This window comes from Solea senegalensis, linkage group LG5 (assembly GCF_019176455.1).
Source record: "Solea senegalensis isolate Sse05_10M linkage group LG5, IFAPA_SoseM_1, whole genome shotgun sequence".
In the NCBI taxonomy this organism is placed as follows: Eukaryota; Metazoa; Chordata; class Actinopteri; order Pleuronectiformes; family Soleidae; genus Solea; species Solea senegalensis.
Window position 1 is genome coordinate 11,030,856 of NC_058025.1, and position 20,084 is coordinate 11,050,939.

At 41.0% G+C, this 20,084-nt stretch overlaps 2 protein-coding genes across 5 annotated transcripts; both read left to right on the forward strand.

Moving 5' to 3' along the window:
- The first annotated feature begins 54 nt into the window (after window positions 1-54).
- Window positions 55-12,468, forward strand: nim1ka (NIM1 serine/threonine protein kinase a). 3 transcript variants are annotated; one of them, XM_044027214.1, is made up of 6 exons: window positions 55-782; window positions 7,575-7,943; window positions 8,122-8,234; window positions 9,917-10,038; window positions 10,139-10,285; window positions 10,954-12,468. In XM_044027214.1, the coding sequence occupies exons 2-6, from the start codon at window positions 7,633-7,635 to the stop codon at window positions 11,713-11,715; spliced, it is 1,455 nt and encodes a 484-aa protein (XP_043883149.1). In that variant the 5' UTR covers window positions 55-782; window positions 7,575-7,632; the 3' UTR covers window positions 11,716-12,468. The 3 variants fall into 3 exon arrangements, with proteins under 3 accessions (XP_043883149.1, XP_043883151.1, XP_043883150.1); XM_044027216.1 differs by lacking the exon at window positions 55-782 and adding an exon at window positions 1,492-1,557; XM_044027215.1 differs by lacking the exon at window positions 55-782 and adding an exon at window positions 2,707-2,781.
- A 641-nt stretch (window positions 12,469-13,109) lies between these two features.
- Window positions 13,110-19,721, forward strand: creb3l3l (cAMP responsive element binding protein 3-like 3 like). Of its 2 annotated transcripts, none has more exons than XM_044026995.1 (10): window positions 13,110-13,229; window positions 15,006-15,137; window positions 15,273-15,666; window positions 15,833-15,951; window positions 16,296-16,388; window positions 16,753-16,859; window positions 17,440-17,508; window positions 17,613-17,697; window positions 17,803-17,896; window positions 18,085-19,721. In XM_044026995.1, the coding sequence occupies exons 2-10, from the start codon at window positions 15,006-15,008 to the stop codon at window positions 18,477-18,479; spliced, it is 1,488 nt and encodes a 495-aa protein (XP_043882930.1). In that variant the 5' UTR covers window positions 13,110-13,229; the 3' UTR covers window positions 18,480-19,721. The 2 variants fall into 2 exon arrangements, with proteins under 2 accessions (XP_043882930.1, XP_043882931.1); XM_044026996.1 differs by having other exon boundaries at window positions 15,012-15,137.
- Window positions 19,722-20,084: the final 363 nt, after the last annotated feature.

A 20,084-nucleotide genomic window follows, 5' to 3' on the forward strand; every position in this document is an offset into this window, starting at 1 on the left:
TATCAAAATAGTTGTCGATTAATTTAGTAATTGATTCATAATCGATTCATTGTTTCAACTCTACCCAGTTCTGACAGGGAGTACATATGTGTAAGGTCACATCCTTCTTAATGATTTCAATGACTTCAATTCATCTAAGTCTGTTGACGGGCAACGGAGGAGGTTACAGAAGGCCTCATTTTTAAAATCATGTCATTCATTTCCTTTACACATCATAGATGCATTACCCCCCTTTAAAATATACCATGATAAGTATATATAATCCCGGACATCACCAACAATCCTTTACCATGGAACTTAATAACGTCCATCTTTAGTAACCTCCGTGTTCTGTCAGAGAACCAGTGAGTCGTGAATCAATCATCTATGGACCTCACCGTGTCTCCTGAGGACCCACATGCTGGGGCCTCTGACCCTATCTTGAACCTCAGCCATGCTAATCGCCTGGGTGACACGCACGGGTTAAATTACCTGCCAAAGGGGGAGGGACAGTTCCTGTGGTTTGCTTAACCCACCGGTTCAACTATTGAACGGATCCTGCAGCTCCCATCTGTAATCCCTGCACCTCATTGGATCGGAGGCGCACGGTGCGCGCCGCTGATTCGTCCAATCACCTGCCAGTCCTGAGGATTCCCCACTTCTCTACAGACTAAACAGGGGAAGCAGCAGCAGCAGGAGCGGCAGCAGTGCAATGACACCGGCCACGGGAGGAAGAAGATGGTTCTCACAGCGAGGAGATGGATAAAACCTGTCCCTTACAGCCGGTGAAGTCTGTCATCCAAGTAAGAATCATTCACACACATGTGACTTATGTATTCCCGCTTGTGCTGTGAAGATTGTGAGATAGGAAATGCGTGACTGTTGTTACTGTTGACAGGACACCGGTTAACAAATCACTGTTTGGAAAGCAGAAAAATATAACCTTTTAATTCGTACACATTTGGGTGATATTCTGCAGCAGTGCCGCGTAAATGAACCTCTGCAAGTGGCAGAGCTCGAACCATATATACTACTGTGTTCACACTCACTCAATTTAATCTTTTATTTATTATTCATTTTTGGTTGTGAAATCAGTGCATCATTTCCACACTGTATCACCTGGCACTTAGGCACGCACGCGCGCCCGTCCGTGGCGTATACGCACTTCGTAATGGATCAAACTTGGGGATCCACTTCAGTCTCTGATTCTGCTCAGCCTGGCTTCTGCCTGTGATGAAACAGCCTGAGCTCCATCATCACCTGCATCCTTCATTTGGACTTTGGACACCTATTCAGTGAAGATGTTTACAGATAAAGATGTAAACATCAGATGTGTTATGTTTATAAGAGGGGGGGAAAAGTTTTGTTTTGTTTCTTTTTAAAAATACAGAGATTTGCCTGAGGGTGTGAGAACAGAGAAGGGAAGAAAAGAGCATACACTTCACTCTGTGCTGTGTTTTCTGTGTTCACTGTTAGGAAAGAGAGGAGGGAGATTGAGAGAGTTCAGCTGTCGGGTAATAGGATGATACTTCATCTCATTCAAGGGACTCATCGGGAGGATGTGCCTTTAACTACAACGTGCGTATTTGTGCCCTGCTTTGGGAAGTAAACAACCAGTGTGATAAATTGCCAAATCAAAACAATCATGAAAGCTCTAACTAACTCTAGCTAACTTACTGGAATGGAAGCAAAAATAGTTTGTGCCTGAATGAAATGCAAACCCATGGAGGCACCAGCAGGGAATAACAAGCATTTTAACAACATTTGAATGGACAGATGCAGGGTTTCACCGCGTCTGTTGCAGTGTTATGTTATGTTATGTCATGTTATGTAGCTCTCTGCATACAGTGTCATGGTAACTTGGTTAAGGCCTCAGAGATGGATACAGCTCTCTGTCGGCCTCCAAGATATTCTGGGATCTATAGGCTGTGTGTACTGTGTGTCAGGCATTGGGAATAACAGTGTGTGCTGCACAGTTTCTTTACATGACAGGAGACGTAGAGCTCTCAAAATGTTGTTTATTGAAGGTGTATGTGTCCTACAGATGTGTGGTTTTACTGCATCCATACTCCAGTGTGTGTGTGTGTGTGACAGGGGGAAGGGATTTAGAGAGATCACTCTGTTTTTTGGAGTTGGAAATATTTGTGCCATAGATTCCAGAGAGGCCTGTCTCTCTGTTCCTAGGGCCCATAGTCTTCATTGCCACAGCGCTTTCACAGTGTTGAGCTCTTTATTCTTGTCAGCCGTGTGTCCCTAACACACTGGGAAGCTTTGTGTGGAGTGATGTTGCTGTTCGTGTGTGTGTGTGTTACACAAGTGTGAGGGGGAAAGTTTGTGTGAACGTATATACACCGGCTTATGCATTGTCTTTGTGTGCCTGAATGCATAATGGCTGTGAAAGGCAGAGAATGGCTTATAAGCACCGGCTGGACTGAGGGAATGGACTCGGTGTGAATGGGAGGCAAAGTGGGGGGGGGCACTTTAGAGGAAAAAAAACAACACTACACATGGAAGCCGTGTGGATATAAAAAGCAGCTCCTAGCCACTCTTACCTCGCGCGGAGGCACAGGCAAGTCCATTATGGACGAGTGACTGATTCTCAGCTCACAGCTGTTGTGGATGGACTCTCGTATTTTCCGTTGTTGGAGTGTGTGTGAAGAGGCTGCTGATGCTAGCAGTGTGATCAGCACCAGGCAAACTCTCCTCCCTACCTCCCTCCCTCCCTCCCTCTCTCCCTCACTCCCTCCCTCTCTCCCTGTCTCTCTGTCTTCAGGGATCCACAGACAGATGATTGACTGTCTGGTGAGTAAGGACACACGCTTGACAAATGTGATGGTGTGTGCTGATGAAGCAGTGGCTGTTCATCTCAAGACGTGTCCGTGATAAATAGAGATTTCACATCTTATTGATGAATGGAACACAAAGCTTGCTGTGTTGTTATTTTGGCCATGAGACTACAGGATGCATCTGCCAGTGATGATCGTTCATGAAGCTTTTATACATACCAAGTTGATAATGTATCTTATCTTTAGATGCATCTTATCGCCTCGTGTGAGCTCCTGTGTCTTTTATTCATTATTCTGTACAGCACTGTGGTTGTTTTAAAGTGCTTTACAAATAAACTTGGATTGGATATATCCAATTGGTATATTTTAATATTAAAAAAACATTTAATATCCAGCTTACAGCAAACTCTATTTTTTTATATTTATAGCACAAGTTTCTAAATAGTCTTTCAGAATATGCGCTAATAGCTTTAACACTTGTTTCAGGCAAACCATAAGAAACGGCATGAGACTTTGACTTTTCAGTGCTTTATTCACCTATCTATGTATGTCATTCTCAGCTTTAATTTACATTGTGACAGGTAAGATAGTGTATATTTGAATATGGCTGGATGAGTCATTTAGTCGATATTGATAATGAATTATTGTGATAGATATAGATACAGATAATGAAAAGCTTGAGTTCTGCTCACGTGTGAAAGTAGGCCCGAAAGTAAACCGCTCGATTATGTGCGGTCAACAACAAAAGCATGTTAAACGGAGGCATCACCTCAGACTGAGCTTATGCCTCAAACTGTGTTTGTGAAGTGTGTGAGCGCATCGATATATCCTGGACTTTTGCTTTACTGCTATTTGCTCTGCGCTCCTAATGAGCAAGGTTTCTATTTTTTCCTGACGGCGCCGTGTCATGCTTATTTGGCGTGTGTATAAATCCAATCGGTTCACACACACACACACACGCACATAATTAACATGGGTACTCTCAGGCTTAACGCAGCAGCACTGTCTCCCTGTAAACACACAGCTGAGATCCTCCTTGTTTTGACATGCAGTACCAGTTAATGCCTTGTCCTCAGTCCTAACATGCACGGTCAGTGTTCATCACCAGGCAACCAGGTGGATGTGTTATCAAGTGAAAGCCAAGCACAAAGCAGTCTGGGTAACGATCTATAGACTCGACTGTAGGATTTCTGTGGCGTTACTTTATTTGAAATTGTTTTAATCAACCCTGCCTTTGGAATACATCACACACTACGACGGCTATGTCCTTCCACATCATATTAATCAATCCACCTGAGTATACACTATATCCAGTTGCGTGTATCTGTTGCGTGGTTGGCCGTGTTTGTCTTTTCATTCACACACATAAAAGGCTGGTATTCAGGGCTTGTCGCTTTGTGCTATAAAGTGGAGGCCTCTCCTCTCTTTTACAAGTCTTTTTCGGGTTACCTGAGATCAATGCTTAGATATTCATGGTGTGATGACAGGAAGGTGTTTGAAAGGGAGGGACACTGTGGTCCTGACAAAAGAGAATTGCTTTGATTTTTCAGAGAGGCTTTTACATAGATTCATTCATCTTTTTTTTTCTTTTTCTTTTTTTTTTTAATAGAGAACGGGGTTTATCCTCTAAAACGCACGCACAGGCCTGCCACACGCGCTGTCACGGTTTAAGGTTGTTTTTGCTTTGACTTAAAAGTGCAGTGTATTATATACTATTAAACCTGACTGAGGAAGCTTTTATGTGCAGGGCAAGAAGTGTTTATTTGGTGAAACTGCCGAAGGAGCAGGTTTTTTGGAGCAGTCTCATTAACGTCTGAATCATTTTGATGGCCACATCTTTGTGTTTTCAGTCCAATATTGTTCTGCCCTCAAACTTTGGAACGATTTACCCATGGAAATTGAATCTGCCCTTCACCATTGAACATTTTAGTCCCACCTGTTCTCCTTGGCCTTCACTTCAGGATAAATGGCTAGACATTATCATTTTATTATGTTATTGTGTTACTATTTTGCCGTTTTACTTTCATGTTTTTGATTGATTTTATGTGTTTTACCTTTTATGTTGCACCAAGGTCAACCTTGGTTGTTTTTGACGGTTTTGAAGTTGACACGACTTGGCAACCGTGTCCTTATTAGTCTTATATTTCTCTTGTATGTTTCGACATTTGCAGAGATTCAGATGACTGAATCACCTGTTGACATACAGCAACCACCAGAATTAATTCATATGCTGCTATAACTGTGTATAAATAGACGTGTCAGTGATTAGGATTATTTAAACTGCCTTTCTTTTGCATCATTAGTGAAACAATACTATACATGTGGGGGTATAGGTAAAATGATTATATAGAGTGCATGTTCATCATCATAACTGTCTGTATGATGGATATAATACCTAATCTCGCAGCTCATTACTGACATGTTTTAATGTTTTTTGGACAGCAAGATGAAATGATGACACAGATGAATAAGATATGAAATAGTGTCTTTTTATTTTGTTGATTTGAATTGTTCTTTTAGGAAACACCTCGTCATTCTCTAAATGTGACATTGTTTTAGCTCTTTTTCCTCAGTGCAACATGTGGGCATCAATAATAGCATTATATTATATTCGGCGTTTGAAGTGAAAAGGTGAGTTGAGGTGGAGTTTCAGCTTAAGTCCTCTGTGGCTGCTGGAGAGTGAGCGTCTCGCTCATTTGTTTATGTTGGATCTCATGGCAACATCAGCTTGCATTGTCCTTGGAGCAGGAGCCAAGCACCAAACAAACTATTACAGTACACATTTGCAGACACTCAAATGTTGCAGATCCCTAAACGGCACGCGCTCGCATATTTTGCGGATTCTTGGCCCATTAAGGATGTACGTTCTGACCCACTTACATAAAGCTAAATAAAAACATAGCAAGAAAACAGATCACATGCTGTTGTTGCCGTGGATGTTTGTGTGATCCATCTCGCTTGCCCTTTCAATTAATTTCATGTGAGAAAAGACTTAATAAGTTAACCGATGGAAAAAAAAAATAAAAGCATAAAAATCAGAAATCCTGAATGAGTCAAATGTTTTGATGTATTAATTGTTGATAATGCTGAAGATAGTGATGTAATAATGGGACAATAACAATTCTGTCCTGGACAAACTAGAAATAAGACATCACGAGACAAACGAGTGTAAATATCATTTATTTTCCCCGTCTCTCTTGATTCTAGCTTGTCTCACGTAACACCCCATGGCTGCATCCTGACACTATCATCTGTTCAGCCTTTTTCCTCCAACCCTTCATCTCTTCTTCCCTCCTCCTCAGCCTGTGAACCTATTTATACCCAGGAGAGTCAAAAGAGCCCATTAACGCTCTGCAGAGCTCTTCAGAGACAACCAGGAGCATCAGTCTAATAACACACCATCGATCTAATCTTAAGCCTCTGTGCCTTTTCTTCAGCGGTTACAAATAAGGACAACTGAATGCTCGGCTGCTGGAAATATGTGAAATGCAACAGGACTGCGCCTGTATAGCTCACCCCTGATAATCGGCTGTGGTGAGGACACTTTGCAGCTGCATCACTGGAGTTCTGGACACAGCATGTATCTGTCTGTGGAGTGGAGACAGTTTCATCTTTAAAGTTTAAACATTTGTTTGTGATGCATCGTAGTAGCTATGAGATTTGGGCATCTTCTGTTGCATCTAAATTTACTTTCTATCCGCTCCGCAATTAGTTAAATGGTTGTTCTTGCTTGTTTGCTTCCCCCTCTATTATTTGAGTTTTCTGTTGGTTTGATTTTTTTTCTCTATCCTGTTGAAATATCAATGAAAATAATTTGAAATGATTATATTACTCACATGAGTAGATAATGAAGGTTCTGTAACTAGTTAATGAACTGTTGTTCTGTTTAATTTCACATGTAGTCTTACGCAAATATGTGTTGCAAAATCTACCGTGTAGATGTCATTAAATCAGCTTTTAATGACCTATTTAAAGGTGTATATTTTAAAAGGTGCTCTTGTAATTCAAGCCCTCGTTACAATGAAGGAGTTCAGCGCTCTGGTGAAATGGTTTCAGTCTACCTCGTCTGTGTGCAAGTGTTTTACGTAACTTTCAATTTATCTGATGGTCGTTGCCGTTAATGTAATTATGCTGCTGCACTCTCGGCCAGGTCTCCCTCGCGAAAGACATCTTTTGATCTCAGGTGGGAGCAACCTGGTTAGATAAAGGCTAAATGAATAATTCAATCATAAAGCGTCAACATACACTGTCCGAAATAAGGGTATATTACGAGTCCATTTGTGTACAATCAAATGTAAAATAATCCCTTTTAAACTAAGACGTGGCTGAAAGTAGCTGGAGATGCACAAAGATTTAGAGGTGACATGGGATGCTTTGCTGGCCACATGGTGGCGCATGGCTTGCATTGCTGTTTCACAACAAGAAGGGTGCCGTTTTCAGATCCCGGCTTGATCGAGGGCCTTTCTGTGTGGGGTTAGCGTGTTCTTTCTGTGTAAGCGTGGGTTCCTTACATAGTCCAAAGACATGCACGTTGGATATTAGAGCTTAAACAGTTTGTCCCTGTGAGTTAGTCCCACAAGGGTTTGGTAGCCTGTCTAGGTTATATCTGCCTGTAGTTTGTGCATTTTATTTAATTAGCTTCATTTCATATATTAATATAAAATGCACTCCTGTACCTGTGACAAGCTTTTACCCCTAAAGTTACAACTCCGTACCTCCTCCTTATAGAATGCAACCAAGAAATACTCTGTTTCAAAAAAGTATTTAAATATAGACTAACAACTAGAATGATTGATTTTGTTCCTCCAGTAATGCACCACTCCCAGCCATGAGCTAAGTCCTCTCCACCCTTGGTGACCCGTGCAGGATGACTGCAGTTTGCCCCACTGAGAGCAGCCCAGAGGGGACAGAGGCTGGGGCTGGGACAGCAGGATCTAGGGGGTCGGGCGCAGCAGCCACAGCTGGGGACGGCTCAGTTTCTGGGGCCGAGACTGGGGAGTCAAATGTAGAGTCTGTCGGAGGTTCCCTTGGGGGCACAGCTGCGGTTACAGGTGGCCAAAGGTACAACCGCTGGAGCCGCCAGGACAGTTCAGACATCAACACAGACGACGAGGGAGCCACCGTCCGCCGCCTCACTCCGCTGGAGAGGTTGAACCTCGACATGTGCCAGGATGACAGGTACGGCTCCAGAGATAACACAGGCATCTCAGGCCATAGGTGATTTGAGAGTCAATTGTTTGACTTATTTGACTTTCCATTCACTGGAATTCTGTCTGTCGTGGCTTAACTCTATTATACCTTAGAGAGTATTTAGTGTAACGTCTGTCCTCTGATATTATTGTTAATCTGAATACAGGGTTGTGCGTGAGCTAACAGTGGGGAGAAGAATCGGATTCTACAAAATTCGTGGCGAGATCGGCTGTGGAAACTTCTCCCATGTAAAGCTGGGAATTCATGCCCTCACCAAAGGTAATAAATGAATAAATTCATAAAATGCAACTGTGCTTTCCAAACGTACACATGGGAAAATGAAAAGCAGCTAAAACGTAGACGTCATACCGACATGATAAAAGGCCCGGGCGGTTCTTGTGATTAATATCCAAAAGGAAGTCTAAAAACATCCACCTTCAATGATGCAAAAAAAACTTCTGCTCCGGCTCTTTTTCTTTTTCTTTCTTTGTGATAACTCAGCTGATGGGCTGTTTCCATCAGTGGTCTGCGACACTAACAAGTGTCTTCTTAAGCAGCAATTTACTAACAAGGTGATGCACTCCTGACCAGGGGGCTGATTCAGCCACAACGAGACAAAATGTCTGCCGTCCTTGAACAGATGGATTGATTAGAGATCTCCAGTTTCCTTAGCGACGGCTGAAATTGCTGCATGCCTCATCAAAGCTTGGAGAGAAAAAGGAAATTGTGTGTGTGTGTGTGTGTGTGTGTGTGTGTGTGCACAGTGCACGTGCTATGTTTTAGTGTAATATGCACTTTTCTGTGCTCTGTGTGTGCCTGTAATATAAGTTGTACAGTTTAGCCCCAAGAAAAACAACAACAATATGAGCTGCGATGCATTTCAAATGCTCATTGAAAGCTATGTCACAGCTGAAAGGAAGCCTCGTACCCGCCTGAATAATGTATACTGATGCACAATTAGATATCTCGACAGCATTTTGCCCCTTAAGAACTTTTCTGTATTTAGTTACCTGAGCTCTTTTTTTATCCCTATGAATCATTTAAAAGAATCAGTTTGAATCTGACACGCTGTCTGTCAAGTCCTTGCATTCATTTCCCTTTAAAATTAAACTTGTTTTTCAGCTTTCACACACACACACACACACACAATATACCGTATACTGTAACTGTATCGTATTGAACTGAACACTATAGCCTAATCGACATTTCCTTTTCACAAATGTAGGCTACACGTGCGACAGAATAGTAGTCGTCACCCTCGTGGCTCATTACTAAATGTTGTGTGGTCTTAGCCAGCACTAAGCTGATGAACATGCGTTTGGTACAAATCTTGACTCGTCCACTCCTGGCGCCACAAGGGGTCTTAAATGAGCTTATGGCTCATATAATTATTGGCAGATATCGATGATGTTTTATTGCTTGATCTACTTCAGACCTTCCCACGGTCTCAAATCTTGTACACATTACTATCTCGTGGCATTACTATTATTTATTTGTTTATTTATTTATTTATTTATTTACTTATTTATTTTTAATCAAATGTCACTGGAGGCACTCTGTACGTATCTGCTCAGACCTAGTGTACTTACAGCACCTAAAATAGAGCTGAACGTGACATTTGAAACTGCTTTTGTGAGGGGCAAATAATCCTCCATCATACTGTATATATTATCTGGATCATAGCATCAGGTCTGGTCACATCGGATGAAATGTTGTGGTTTATAAACATTTAGTGGTATCTTATATGTATAGCTATTAAAAAATAAAATAAAAATGTAATTATACCAGCCGTGATACGCAGTGCTACACACAATGCGGTAGTTTGTCTTTGTTTTCCATAATAAAGCTTAATGTTGGTAAAAAGGTGTCCATTGAAATACCATTTGGAAGTATTTCTCTGCACGCTTAGAAACTGATATTAAGTTTCATGCATGACTGACCGTTGGCTGCTCTGTCACCAGACAAGGTGGCCATCAAGATCCTGGACAAAACCAAGCTGGATCAAAAGACCCAGAAGCTGCTGTCCAGAGAGATTTCTAGCATGGAAAAACTGCACCATCCCAACATCATACGCCTCTATGAGGTTTGACACACTCTCCTCTTGATTTACAATCATCAATGATGACAGTGATTTACTTCTCTCCATAACTGTCACCTGTGTTGTCCTTCTTTCCTCTCTGTAGGTGGTGGAGACATTAACGCGGTTACACTTGGTGATGGAGTATGCCGGGGGAGGGGAGCTTTACACCAAAATCACAACTGAAGGCAAACTTCCTGATGCCGATGGCAAGATTGTCTTTGCTCAGATCCTCTCTGCTGTCCAACACATGGTCAGGACATGTGCTTTTTTTATTGAAGTGTTCTGAAACAAACACCAACCTAAATGCAAAGATATGAATTACTCTCTTAAAGTGAAAACCAAAACCAGATTAAAACTGGTGTATACGGGTATCTAGTAAGATTATTTACTAATCCAGGTGCAAATCTTCACAGTTCAGTGTAGAAATAATACATGTGATAAAAAATCAGCTTACCTACTGGCTTGTTGTACCAGACTCCTCCCCCTTTTTTAAGCTCCACCTGGGCTATCAAAGCATAAAGATGGAATGAATTAAATAATCCCTAGAAACTTTACATATGATGGACATTTTGATTTAAGCGTAACAGAGCTGTTATGAATTAGACGAGTCTAGGTTAGATTAGATCAGTCCAAGCTCGTGCTTTTACTCACATGTCATCTTTAATTAATCAGTCAAATATTAATATCTGTTGGCAACGACATTGTGTCATTAATACTTAGAGATGTTTACTTCAGTTTCAACAGATATATTAATACTTGGTATAATATTATGTGTCCATTGTTTCTGATTATCTGTCTAAAACCTAAATAACCATGTCAATATGTGTGTCATTAAACCTTGACAGAAAGAATATTTCTGTGGATTATTGAAAGCTCATCACATTCAAACTCACTTTTACTTTTTTCTTCCGCCCACAGCACGAGAGTAACATCATCCACCGTGACCTGAAGGCAGAGAATGTCTTCTACACCAGCAGCGCTTGTGTCAAAGTGGGAGACTTTGGGTTCAGCACGTTGAGCCGCCGCGACGAGACGCTCAACACGTTCTGCGGCTCTCCGCCGTACGCTGCGCCTGAGCTCTTTCGGGACGAGCATTACATTGGCATCTTTGTCGACATCTGGGCTTTGGGCGTGATGCTGTTCTTCATGGTGACGGGCACCATGCCGTTCAGGGCAGACACAGTGGCCAAACTGAAGCGATGCATCCTGGAGGGGGCCTACATTCTGCCTACCTGGGTGCCAGACACATGCCAGAGGCTGATCAGGGGAATCCTTCAACCTATACCCACCGACCGCTGCACAGTGGAGCAGATGATGGGCTGCGAATGGCTGCTCACTGTGGACTTCCCACGGGCGATGGAACCTTTTAAACTTGACCCGTCCTACCTTGCAGAGAGCGACGCTCCCGAACTCGACGAGGAAGAGAAGGAGGTGAAGGCAGCACTGGAGACACTAGGAATCACCTCAGAACACATCCTCAACAACCAGGGGAAAGACTGCAGGAGCTCCATCACTGGGGTCTTTAGGATCCTGCTCCACCGTGTCCACAAGAGACGGGCTGTTGAGACTATGTCTGCAGTCACCAAGGTCAAGGTCGCAGCAACTACATCGAGTAAAAAGGAACGGCTAAAAGTGTACCGCAGTTTGCGGCACACATCGAAACTCTGTCTGATTCTATGATCGGCTTCACTCTGGAAATTAACCGACGCTTAAGTCTTTGAGGAGTCTGCATGGATCGCATTAGAAATAACAAGTGCTTTACAGTCCGGCATTGAACAGGAAATCGTATTTACCGTATACAATGCTCCTGAAATCTGGGATTTCTTACTTAAGTGTCTCATCTAGTAAGTAAAATTAGTCTCTATGAGAATATTGCTACCAGTAAATCATGATTGTTTTTGACAGGGACAGGGAGGATCCATCTTGAGATTTGTAAATGTTATGAAATGTAATATTTAGTATTTGATAGCATACATATTTTTATTTGAGTCATGCAGGCCAGGTAGTCGTCATCCACTTATATTCTGTGCTTCGTGTCGCGACACCAATAATCCCGACGTAGCCTAAATCTTAAGGGGAGATTTAGATATCCACATAATGCTAAGGTGATGAAGAGGTGAAGCATGCAGAGAGCACATGAAATCTGCTTTTTTAAATGCACTTTTCTGCGAGGCCTTAATTTTCTATAATGGTATCAGACAGACTTGTTTCATTGTACTCTTGATTTTATTCTTTTCAATTTCTTCCCCTGTGGCCTGAAAAAGCCACGACATGACACAGAACTACAAATACCAACGTGTACCAACCACCAAACGTGTAAGTCAGTCATGTGGCAGATTCATCTTTAATTTTGACTCACTATTTTTAAATTATTTTAATAATCTGATGCCATGTAGGTATGTGTTGAGTAAAATAAATTGAAATGAAAATGAATGCTTCCCCCCCCTTTTTTCAAACACACACACACAAACACCATATATATTGGCCGATCAAATACTGTTAATACATTACATATATCTACATATAACTACAGCAATGATGATTGAGTAGGGAGATCTCACGGCCAAAATCAAATGTCATCAAACTCCATTTTATTGTGAGTTATGCTGCTCAAAGACAGAAAGACGGACAGACGACTGTAGCTAAAATATGTCTCAACTCACGTAGTTGTATATTCTGCCCCCTCTCTAAATTGTATGCATGTATAGAAAAACTATTAGATTAGATACATGTGATTATAGGACCACTCTTGTACTGAAATGAAGGAGATAAGCAAGATGCGGCTGATTTTGACTGAAAGTCTTTCAAAAACAATGTTTTGTTGTGCAAAATTCATGATCTGTATAAGCAAAATGTACTCCAATTAATGTGTTTGTAATTTAGGAACCCAATTCCAGTGTTATTTGGTGTTCCTGAAGCTGAATTCACTTCTTCCAGTTAGCTTTCCACTCACAGTATTGGCACTCAGAACAAGCAGGAACGCTGGGAACTACACTTCCCAGAAGCCTCCTTCCGGAAGTCTTGGCGCTCATATCCGCCTTTGCTTATGACGCAATTTCTGCCTTGTTGGAAGGTGGTTTCAGAGGAAGCGCTGTGAACGGCTGTGTTTCCGCCAAACCACCTCTGAACAGAGAGACCATTAGACACCCGGGACGCACTCACTCGAATGGTATTTAATCTCCCATTACAACACGGTAAGGACATTAACGTCGAAATGTAGCTGCATTTACTGTTTGTCAACGAGTGTAAATAACCACACTCGCTTTAAAGGCAGCTGCTGATAAGATTATTAAGATTATACGTGGAGTTGCTGGCTCTTCGGTGTTGGCCTTATAGACGCTTCCTTGTTCTTTTGTTGTTGTTTTTTTGCTGGCGTAAAATGGTGCAACTAAACCTTCTCCTCGTGTTGAGAAATAATGATATTAATGAAGCGAATAAGAAGCCACACTGCTTGTCAGCAGCTAGCAAGCAGCAGAACGGGGTCATTTCGTTAGTGTGCTCTTTACTGTGTGGCCATGCTGCAGGAACAAGACAATGAAGACACGCTGCATTCGAACAGCATTTTGTGTCACAGCGGTTATGAAATTCAGCCTACTAAATGTCGTTTCCCTAATTATCATAGGTCAGCATCTTTTATTTGTTTTGACATTTGATGCTGCAGTCAGATCTCGTGACAAAGACGTGGGGGCGTGGCCCACTCTAAGATGATGTCAGCGTGGTGATGATGCAACGCGAGTGTGTTTACATGGCACTTTGGTATACGTGGATGCGGAAGTCTCATTCATCGTAATTAAAGTCCTTTTTAAAATGATGTCACCACGGTTAAAAGGAATATCCAGCGTTTTGTTGTAATTTACATGTGATTATAAAAGTAATGTTTGGCCTTTTTATGACTTTTAAACAACATGTGTACGCTCTAAACAATACTCCAAATTGCAATACGATTTGTAATATAATTCATTTAATTCAAGCTTTTGTTAAATATTTCCAGTGTTGTAATAAACATGATGCAATAATACCTCATGTCAACATACTAATGTTGTACTCTACTGCAAGGATTATAAATTAATAATTTAATTCATGTTTTTTATATTTTAAATAAGAGCAATTTGCATTATTTATATAAGGAGGTCAAGCCCACACACTTATTCCATTGCTACAAAGACTACATTTTTAAGGGCACATTTTGACATCAGAGTAGATCTTTCTCCAGTGAGATTGATTGAAATGTATTTATTCTTACAAAATAAAGTTTTGTGTACAAATCAATTTTTGTATACAAATCAAGTTTTTTTGCTGCAATGAAGTAAGTGCTCGCCCCTTATTTTGGATGTCGTATTCTGCTGGCCCTGCACATTCAAAAGAATAGGTTATGTTTATTTGAAAATTATCAGTTTCTCAACCCTACCCCCGGATCCATAAAAGTTTAGTGTTATAAAACAGAGGAATGCATCAGCAACTATCTGTGCCACATAAACACCAGCTATCTGATTGATTAGCAAACAGTTGCAATACTGCTTATCTGTAATGCAGTCTATAAGGGAGAATAAATTAGAGATCGACTGTTTAGTTCTGCTTTTGGCCAGTTATCTTTTCCCATTTATCTGATAAAATTGATCATTTTAGTATATACTGATTGGTTAACTCATTAAGCATTAATTGAATGACACTGTCCACTACACCTGAAACAATTACTTGATTAACAAGTACTTGATTGGAAAAAAACAACAATTTGAGAACCTCATTATTTCCAGGTTTGACGAACACTGACCAACATTTTGACCAACAACGCTTTCTGACATTTTATGGATCAAGCATGTTTTAATGAAAACATCCATCCATCCATTTCTGTTTAAACTGATATAAACAAGTATTACTATTAATTGGCTGATGCCGATTACCTACCGCTAGAATAAAGAACCAGGGAAATTGAATGATGATGTCATCTCAATGCTCCTGTATTGTGACAGATGTCAATGACTGAGGATCTTCCAGACATGGATGGAACAGATCTGTTGGGGATGCTGTTTCACGACGGCTCTACTGAGCCCTTCTTTCCTGATGGGAGCGGGCTCATCGAATCCTGGCTGTCTGAACAAGATGTACGACTTCATGCACACAAAATAATAAATAAACCCTGAACGAAGCTAGTTAATAACAACAGTAATGAAAAATAATAATATAAACGTGTTAAACTCTACATAGCAGTGACAAGTTGAATACTTTTTTTTCCCCAGATGCTAACCGGTATGGATACTGAAGACTTTCTGTCCAGCTTGTTAGAAGAGGAGGACACTTTGGGGACTATCTGTCCCTCTCATTCTCCCTTGGGCAGTGACAGTGGCATTTCTGATGACAGCAGCACTGGGGTTGGAAACAACAATGCTCTGGGATGCCCAAGTCCTCACAGCAGTGATAGTGATGTTGTGCCCAGCCCCAGTTACTCGCAGCCCAGTCCTGTGCACTCAGACCCTGCACTGGCCCCTGGAGAGCTCCACACAGAGAGTGTGGAGGCCTTGACAGTCAAGGCAGATCACAGCTACTCTTTGCTGCAGAGTGGAGGGACAGACATGGATATCCTGCAGAGTGTGAGGGCAGAGAGGCCAGATACAGATGTCTTCATTGATCTGGGTATGTGCAATCCAAGAATGTTTCAAGATGTGAAATCGATTAGCTTACTTTAACTCGTATCCCTTCAGATGACGGGGATTTAACATTAGCACAGAGTTTATTGGAGATGCGGTAACAAAAGGAGAAACTTCAACAGAACTCTTTGTGTTTATTTTCCTTCTGGCAGACGACCTGGTGAGTGAGGAAATGGAGGAGGACGACGACGACGTCACCAGTGAGCTCCCCTGCACTTTGGCCATAGAGGAATTAACCGAGGTTTCCACGTTGACCAACAAAACAGACCAGGTCAGTTTTTGTCTTTTGCTGCTTTAATTAACGTATCGAATAATCAATATTCAAAACGAATATAAAAATGGACATAGTGTGCGTCACCTGCAACCAGGCACTTGTTGGATTATTGTACCCGTCAATCACACTGGTATCCTCTCATATTCGCTGTGCCCAACAAAATGTTTACTGTCATTGTAAAGGGTTAGGGTTAGTTAATTTACCCATAGACTTCTCTTACAATTTACTTTTTTTGCAACCAGTGGAGTTGCCCCCTGCTAACTTTTTTCATTTTAGGAGTCAGTGAATTGTACGTGGTGATTGTGATCTGATCCTCTGTTTTTTTTTTTTCCTTCCTTCAGTTTCAGTTCAAAGAGATTGTACTCAGTGAGGAGGAGAAGCGGCTTCTGAATAAAGAGGGAGTCACCATCCCCACACACATGCCTCTCACAAAGGTATGTATACACATACCGCAGACATTTCCTTCAACTGATGCCAATGGTATTGTCCTAAGCATAAACCCTGAGCTGTGCTGGATTGAAGCATTTCAGTATTTCAGAGTCAGTATTTTAACATACAAAATTATATTACCCTTTCTGCTGATACACAAAAAAATATTGTTCCCACATGGCAATTGCATGTGATTCAAGAACAGTATTAACATTGCAATTGTGTGACTAGAAAACATCTTTTATCTAGGTTTTTGTTTTCTCTCATGTCCATGCTTTTGCTGAAGGAATATAACAAATACATTTTCTTTGGTCTTGCTGTGGCATAATGTCAACATTGTGGTTGAAATCTTTTGTCTCTGTGTTCCAGGCAGAGGAGAGGTCCTTGAAGAGGATCAGGAGAAAGATCCGCAACAAGCAGTCTGCTCAGGAGAGCCGCAAGAAGAAGAAGGTGTATGTCGACGGACTAGAGAACAGGTGAGATGAAAGCACCGCAAATGTAACCAACTCCTCCTTCCTTACATTTATTGATCACTGTGCATGAAGGTTTGTTTTTAAAATCATATCTTAATACAGAGTTTCTCATGATCCAAATTCTTTTTATTTCAGCATTCAGATTAATTCATAATCCTACACAGATGACACATAAATGTGAAAATAATCTTGAAAGGATTTTACTGGTTGGTCAGACAGTTGTGGCTCATTGTCCAGATATTGTAACTGAGGGAATATGTCAGGAATTTGTCAAATTTGAGAGCCTCAGAGAGGGACAATAAAAAAAACATATTTATTTTTTAATGTCTACATAACTGGACAAACAAAAACCCCCCCTGCCACTTCTTTCACAAACTTCAGACATTCTATGTTGGAGGCACTACTTGCCCGGCTGCGCTGCACTGCTCCACTTCCTTGCTAGAGGGCGTGCACTCCCCATTTGTGAAACAAGTGATTTATTGTGTCTTTGATTTTTGTAGTTCAGCTTTTGCGGTTGGACAAATAGTCAGTGTATGTTTGTAAACAGATAATCAATGTCTTTATTAATGTCTGTGTACCACAGGGTTGCCATCTGCACTGCACACAACCTGGAATTGCAAAAGAAAGTCCAATTGCTCCATAAACAGAACATGTAAGAACTCCATCTGTATTAGTATTTTTTAACTTTGAATCTAATAAAAAAAAACTGTCCCTGAATCTGCTGAGCTCCCTTACAGTAGATGTTTCCTCTTACAGATCCTTGATTGAGCAGCTGAAGAAACTACAGTCGATGGTGAAGATGTCGACTATGAAGGTCAGCACAACCAGCACTTGTGTTATGGTAAGTTGGTGCACAGTATTAACTTTGTTCTTTTCACTTGATAGTTGTTAAATATCAAATGCTGCAGTATTTCTGTCTCACTTTCGTCCCGCATCTGCCCTTCAGGTGTTCCTGCTCTCGTTCTGCCTCATCATCTTCCCATCAGTCAATCCTTTTGGAGGAAAAGCAGAACAAAAGGAAATCTACACACCCACCTCCAGTAAGTTCCCTCCAAATGCAACCTTCTTTGTGATGCACAAAACATTATTTAATGTAGCGTGTCATTTAAGTATTGTACAAACAGACTTAATGATATGCTTACTTGATTAAGATTTCTTGAATTGAATTTTCAACTGTGTGGTTTTGCTGTCCCAGCTTCTGACAATCATTATTTCTTCATTATTGCAGTCATCTCACGGACCTTGCGCTCACTGCCACAAGACAGCACGTATGCCATGTCCTACATGGAGCCCGAAGAAGATGATTTTACATTTGGCACCCAAGCAGAGGTGGAGAATGTTAAAGCCATATTTACTCTCAGTCAGAAAAATCACACCCCTGACTACCAGAGAGTGGAGCAACCTGACTCGGAAACAGGCGTCAACAGCAACTCTTCAGCAGACTTCGCCAGTCCCGCTCAGGCTGCAGAGATGAAGCCAGGTCCAGCTGGGGGTTTAGGGATCTCACAGGAAGGATCCATTGACCCGGTGGTGGCATATGAGGTAGCAGGGTCCAAGGATAACTGGATAGACCGGAACCCTCCCTCTGTCATATTACCTCAGCACCACTCTGATGAGATGTAGTAGTGATATTTATCATCATATCCACTACGGCGGTCCATAATCCTGATATTTTGGGTACAAGAGGGAATATAAACTTACATAATGATGATGATGAAGGGAAAATACCTGTAAATATAAGACCTCAGATCAAACTGCCCCAACGTTTCCCCTCTGATGTACTACTGTTTCTTTATTTGCACTTTGTTCCGTTTTCCTTGAACCAATAGAAGCTCCGGCAGTGTAAACTACCTAATGAAAAGGACAATGCAGAGATAATATGCACGTCTGTGTTGCTGGAGGCCATGTGCCAAGTTGGAAGCACTGTAGTAAAGCAGTAAAGACTCAAATTTAGTCAACTTGTTGGCACCCCCCACAAGACGTTTTTGTTATGAACCAGCAGTCGTGTAATCAAAGAGAACATGATGACATTATTCAAGGGTGGGTTTCCTTTGACCATCACATCATAATATACGCTTCTTAATCACAACCCTCTCGTAGTAAATTGCGGTGAAAACAAGTACGCCATAAAATTTGCACAGCAACTTAATTTGCGACATCCATCGCATTGTCGAAGACAGGCTGCTCGGTTCCCATTAGGCTTGATCCAAGCTGTCACTCACCACGATGCTTAAGCCATTGCAGGACATTTGGCCATTTAGAAGACTTTTAAAGTTTGTTAGCATTTCCCTTGTAACAAGGGTTTCCTCGCACCTTTTTCATTGTTTCGGTTTTTACGTTAATGTACAGTGAACCAAGAGAATGTGTCTTTTAAATTAGAGAGGAAGACACTGAACCGTTTGACTGTAGAATTGTTAGTCGACCCCAGTCTACCCTCGAAATCACGTTTGACAATTTCATGGGACAAGTCTTTTTTTTTATGATCAAATCTGATGGACCTTATCACCTGTGCGCACAGAATAAGGAGTTTGATATATTTGCTCGGTAAACTGTGTTGCAGTAAAATGTTATTAAAAAATGTGATGACCTGTTCTGTCAGTGAGGCATTTTTGTTGTTTTTTCTGTGTATTATGTTACTGTTTTTAATGAAATCTAAATGTTATTGGAACTGCTTTTTTGGTATAATCAAGATTTTAAATGTGGCTCATGTTGAACAGATGCACTGACATTTGACATTTGTCCAAGAATGTAAATAAGCTTAAATGACTGTAGCTTTCTGTACATTTGATCTCTTTATGTATGAAATATGTCTGGACATCTATTATAATAATAATAATAATAAACTTTTTATATACATCAAAACAACTTTTATTTTTTTAAAGCTGTGTCATTGATGAATTAAGAAACAAGCTTTCTGAGTTTTCTGCTTGTTTAATGTGAGTTTATTCCAGTTTCATTGCTCTACTTGACAAAGAAATCAAAACTGAAAACATGACATCTGAGAACATAATTTTGAGCTTTGGGAAACTCCAGTCACCAGATTAATATATTATGAAAATGATCATTTGTTGCAGCTGTACCCAGGTCGGTCCTTTTTCAAGCCAACTCTATTTTGAATGCTACAAAAGGGACACCTGCAAAAGGCTTTCAGGATTTACATACTGCATTCGATTTGAGTGTCTTATAATAAGTGTGCTTAATTTTTCTTCATGTAGAAGACTCTCCGAC

Bases quoted from the DNA above. Each gene is read 5' to 3' on its own strand.
- nim1ka (XM_044027214.1), top strand. From the start codon at position 7,633: ATGACTGCAGTTTGCCCCACTGAGAGCAGCCCAGAGGGGACAGAGGCT. The intron at 8,235-9,916 runs GTAATAAATGAA...CTCTGTCACCAG, and splicing joins AATTCATGCCCTCACCAAAG to ACAAGGTGGCCATCAAGATC. The intron at 10,039-10,138 runs GTTTGACACACT...TCCTCTCTGTAG, and splicing joins ACATCATACGCCTCTATGAG to GTGGTGGAGACATTAACGCG.
- creb3l3l (XM_044026995.1), top strand. From the start codon at position 15,006: ATGTCAATGACTGAGGATCTTCCAGACATGGATGGAACAGATCTGTTG. The intron at 16,860-17,439 runs GTGAGATGAAAG...TGTGTACCACAG, and splicing joins GTCGACGGACTAGAGAACAG to GGTTGCCATCTGCACTGCAC. The intron at 17,698-17,802 runs GTAAGTTGGTGC...TCTGCCCTTCAG, and splicing joins CAACCAGCACTTGTGTTATG to GTGTTCCTGCTCTCGTTCTG.